At 61.0% G+C, this 4,070-nt stretch overlaps 1 protein-coding gene across 2 annotated transcripts in view; it reads left to right on the plus strand.

The window, feature by feature from the left end:
* Positions 1–542: 542 nt before the first annotated feature.
* UNCX (UNC homeobox) overlaps positions 543–4,070 on the plus strand; it is a 4,789-nt gene continuing 1,261 nt past the window's right edge. The window contains exons 1-3 of one of the 2 annotated variants that reach the window (XM_074597391.1): positions 543–806; positions 1,898–2,073; positions 3,831–4,070. The exon at positions 3,831–4,070 is cut by the window's right edge and continues 1,261 nt beyond it. In XM_074597391.1, coding sequence (XP_074453492.1) covers positions 557–806; positions 1,898–2,073; positions 3,831–4,070 — 666 coding nt within the window. In that variant the 5' untranslated portion in view covers positions 543–556. Of the gene's footprint in view, positions 807–831; positions 1,771–1,897; positions 2,074–3,830 lie in introns of those variants that run through there. The other variant, XM_074597392.1, reaches the window with a different exon arrangement.

Here is a 4,070-nt window from a genome sequence, read left to right on the forward strand (position 1 = left end):
GGTGAATGTTTTAAAGGGAAATCTATTAGTGATTTGGAGAGGGGAGGGGACAAGGGGGGGAGAGGGTGGGTTGGAAGGGGGGGGGGGAGCCTGCGTGTGTCTGTAACTCCGGCTCTTCGGTATTTCACCGGGTATCAGGCAGATCCGTGAGTTCCCCCCCTGCGCACCCCCACCCCAGCTCCCGCCCGGCCCCCGCCGCCCTCCTCGGGCCGGAGTTCCTATCAAAGCCCCCCTTGTCTTGTTGTGACAGCTCTGATATTGTTTATTGAGGCTGGATGTCAGGTATAATTAGCAATCGATATGGAAAACGTTTGCTCCCCACACTGGCACGTCTCTGACGTCAGGACCGATTAACGTTTCTTATTGGTCCCAAATTCCCCCAGCCTGAGCTAATTATTGGGAGCCTGATGTTGATAAAGTTAAAGCGCCCGGGCGCCCTGCAGCATGAGCCCCTCGCCGCGCCTCCTCCTCCTCGGGCAGCAGCACCCCCGGCCCCAGCCGCCCCGCCGCCCGCGCCCCCAGCCCCGCCGGCACCCCCCGCGCTAGAGCCGCCCCCATGATGGACAGCCGCATCCTGGAGCATCCCCATCCCCAGTTCGGGGGGATGGTGGGCTTCCCTTACCCGCTCGGGCACCACCACGTCTACGAGCTGGCCGGGCACCAGCTGCAGTCGGCGGCCGCCTCCGTCCCCTTCTCCATCGATGGATTATTGAGCGGCTCCTGCGCCGCCTCCGTGGTCAACCCGGCGCCGCTCATCCCCTCGGGCTGCGGGGTGAGCGGGGACAGCCAGCCCTTCAAGCTCGCAGGTAGGAGCGGCCCCGTGTCCCTATCCCCGTCCCCCCCCCACCCCCTCGCCCCGATCGCCGCTCCCCGCCTGGAGCGAGGAAAACACCACCCTCCCCCCTGCATCCCTATCTGAGATATTGGGGTGCCTGGAGGGGGGGGGTGCGGCTGTGCTGGGCCCCCCCCGAGGGGGCGGACAGGACAGAATGGGGTGGGGGGGGCCCGGGCCGAGCGCCGGCAGCATCCCCCCGTTCCACGGCCGCGGGGCCACGCGTGTGCCCTGAACAATAGCGGGCCCGGCCCGGTGCCTTCCCCCAAACTTCGTCTCTTGGGCGGGGGGGGAGGGCTCAGATTAAACAATTAAAAAAATAAAAATAAAAAAATAACGGGAATCGATGGAGTTTGGGGGATGAAGAGCGGTAATTGTATTTCTTAAAAAAAAAAAAAAAAAATATTTCACGGAAGGGAAGCGCTCTCCTTCCCTCGCCGCCGGCCTGTGGCACCGCTATTGTTCAGCTATTAAAACACTCTGTCGCCCCAACATCCTTTTTCTGAACCCTGGAGCAGCCCCCCCCTCTGCACCTCAACTAAATAAATAAAAAAAATATTTATCATTATTATTACTAAATTTCCACACCAGGTGGAAAACGGCTAGGAGAGGTGCAGCTCGGGCTGCAACCCCTCGGCCTGGGGGTGCACGTACCCGGAGAGGCTGCAAGCCCCCAGGCCCGCCCGTGCCCGGGGGGCTGCCGCCCACATCAGCGCTCGGGAGGGGATGGGGAAGGGAATGTAGGGGGGGGGCTTTCATTTTTCTTTTTTTTTTTTTTTTAATAAAACCTTTGGTGGCTGGAGCAAATATTGGAACTTCTCTCTCTCTCTCTGCCAGCTGAGTGCCTGTGGAGAGCTTCCTTCAGGAATAAATGTTCTGTAAAGTACATTTTCGGAGGAGGCGAGGGCAGATCGGGTTCCTCCCCATTTTTAGCGCAGGTGTGTGTATAATCCCGCTCTTTTACCAACGCTGCCGAGCACAAAAGTTAAAAGGCTCCTGTGAATGGCAGGGAGGGGGGGAGAAGGCCTGTCTTCCAGCGACCTGAGGGTATTTCTGCCTTTTCAGACTCGGGTGACCCGGACAAAGAAAGTCCTGGCTGTAAAAGAAGACGAACCCGCACCAATTTTACTGGCTGGCAGCTCGAGGAGCTGGAAAAGGCGTTTAATGAGAGTCATTACCCGGACGTGTTTATGAGAGAGGCTCTGGCTCTCAGGCTGGACTTGGTGGAGTCCAGAGTGCAGGTAAAAACCGTGTGTCCCCCCCTCCTCCCGTCCCCCCCGCCCTCTCCCTGCGCCCAGCGGTCCCCGGGGAGGCCCCGGCAGCCCGGACCCGCTGCCCCGCTCCTGGACGGGTCCACAGCCCCGCTCCTCCCGGCCCTCGCCTTTTGTTTCCCTGCCTTGCACTGGTCCTTCCTGGTTTATTTGCTTATTATTATTCCCTTTTATTTTATTTATTTTTTTTAATCTTACAAACGAGCCCGGAATAGTGGCATCACAGCTAGGTTTCCTAAACATTTCTTTTAAATTATTTTTTTCCACTGTAAACATTTTTCTTAAATGAGCCAAAGGCGAAAAATTAGCATGCAAATATGAGGCTTAATCACGGGCCGGAGTACGCCGGAGAATGTCCATAAAGCTCGTAGGCGTATAGAGAGCGTGCGGAACTTGTAAAAAAAAAAAAAAAAAAAAAAAAAAAAAACCAACAAAAAAACCAACTTAATTTTAAGGAACTGCTCGGGCCCTCCGTCGTGCGGGGTGGGGAGGGGAACCACCGATTTGCTTCGATTGATCCTGAAGGAAAAAAAATCAAGTGGGGGCTGAGTCGGGGGCTGCGGGCGCGGTGCGGGTCGGCTGTTGGCTCTCCAGACGCCGTTTCGTACCGCGGTGGCGGCGAGGCCGAGCCGGTGCGGGGTGGCGTGGCTCGGCTCGTCGCGGTGCGGGGCCGGGCGGGACGCGTGTGCGGGGAATCCGCGCTCAAACCCCTACCGTGCGGTGGGGCCTGTCCCCCCGGGATGAGCCGACGCCGTTTGCTGCGGTTCCTCCATCAGCTTTGTCTCACGGTGTCTTTCCCAGCCGCTTTCCCCTCTCCGCTCCGGGAGCATCCTCGCCGCCGTGCGCGGGGGTCGGGAGCCGGCGGGGCTCTCCCGGGGGCGGACGGGGAGGGGTGGGGGGAGGAAAGGAGCCGGGATCGGGTCACCGAAATCCCCGCGGTGCTCCCGAGCTGGGGTCGCGCTCCGGCTCCAAACGCAGCCGCGGGCTGCGGCCGGGAACCGGCGCTACCGGAGCTCCGCGGGCGTGGAGGGGACGCGTGTGCCCCGCCGGCTGCGCGGCCGCGGATGCCGGGGAACCGCCGAAGCAGGCCGCAGCGGAAAGGATTTAATTTAATTTAATTTTTCCTCCCGTAATCTAGAACAAACCCCATTTTGGGCTGATCCGACCCCTCCGCTCCGGCGGCCGGGACGGGCAGGAGGCCCGGGCCCCGCTCCGCCCGGCCGAGGCGACCCCCCCCCCACCCCACCTCCGCCGCCCCCGCTTTCCGCCCGCTCATTGTGCTGTGTTTTATTGCATTTTGCGTACTGCTGCGGAGGGATCGGGCCCGGCCCCGCAGGCCGGGGACTCCGGCTGGTGCTTCTGCACCCCTCGGCCGCGGGGAAGAGCCGGGGGGGGTGGGATGGGAGATGCGTTATCCCTTCCCCTCCCCGCAGCGCCGGTGCGGGCAGGGTGCAGCGTGTGTGTGCGTGAGTGTGCACCCCCCCTTGCTTCTTTTTTTTTTTTTTTTTCTACCCCGTTAAAGAAGCGTGGATATCTCTTCCACCCCGTCCCTTTCTCTCCGTCTGGCAGTCGCCGGGCCCTGTGGATGGGGGCCGTCGGCCCCTCGAGGGGGGGGGACGGGGGAGGCCTGAGTTGTGCTTCTCTCCAACCCCCCGGCTTCTCCGCCCTGGCCACCGCGGGGGGCCGGTGCGCTGGGTGTTAATTGCTTCTCGTTGTTCGGTGTGTAGGTCTGGTTCCAAAACCGCCGGGCCAAATGGAGAAAGAAAGAGAACACGAAGAAGGGCCCGGGGCGGCCGGCTCACAACTCCCACCCCACGACGTGCAGCGGGGAGCCCATGGACCCCGAGGAGATCGCCCGCAAGGAGCTGGAGAAGATGGAGAAGAAGAAGCGCAAGCACGAGAAAAAGCTCCTCAAAAGCCAAAGCCGCCACCTCCACTCGCCCAGCGGCCTCTCCCTGCACAGCACG

The sequence above is a fragment of the Larus michahellis genome, chromosome 8 (assembly GCF_964199755.1).
Source record: "Larus michahellis chromosome 8, bLarMic1.1, whole genome shotgun sequence".
Classification (NCBI taxonomy): Eukaryota; Metazoa; Chordata; class Aves; order Charadriiformes; family Laridae; genus Larus; species Larus michahellis.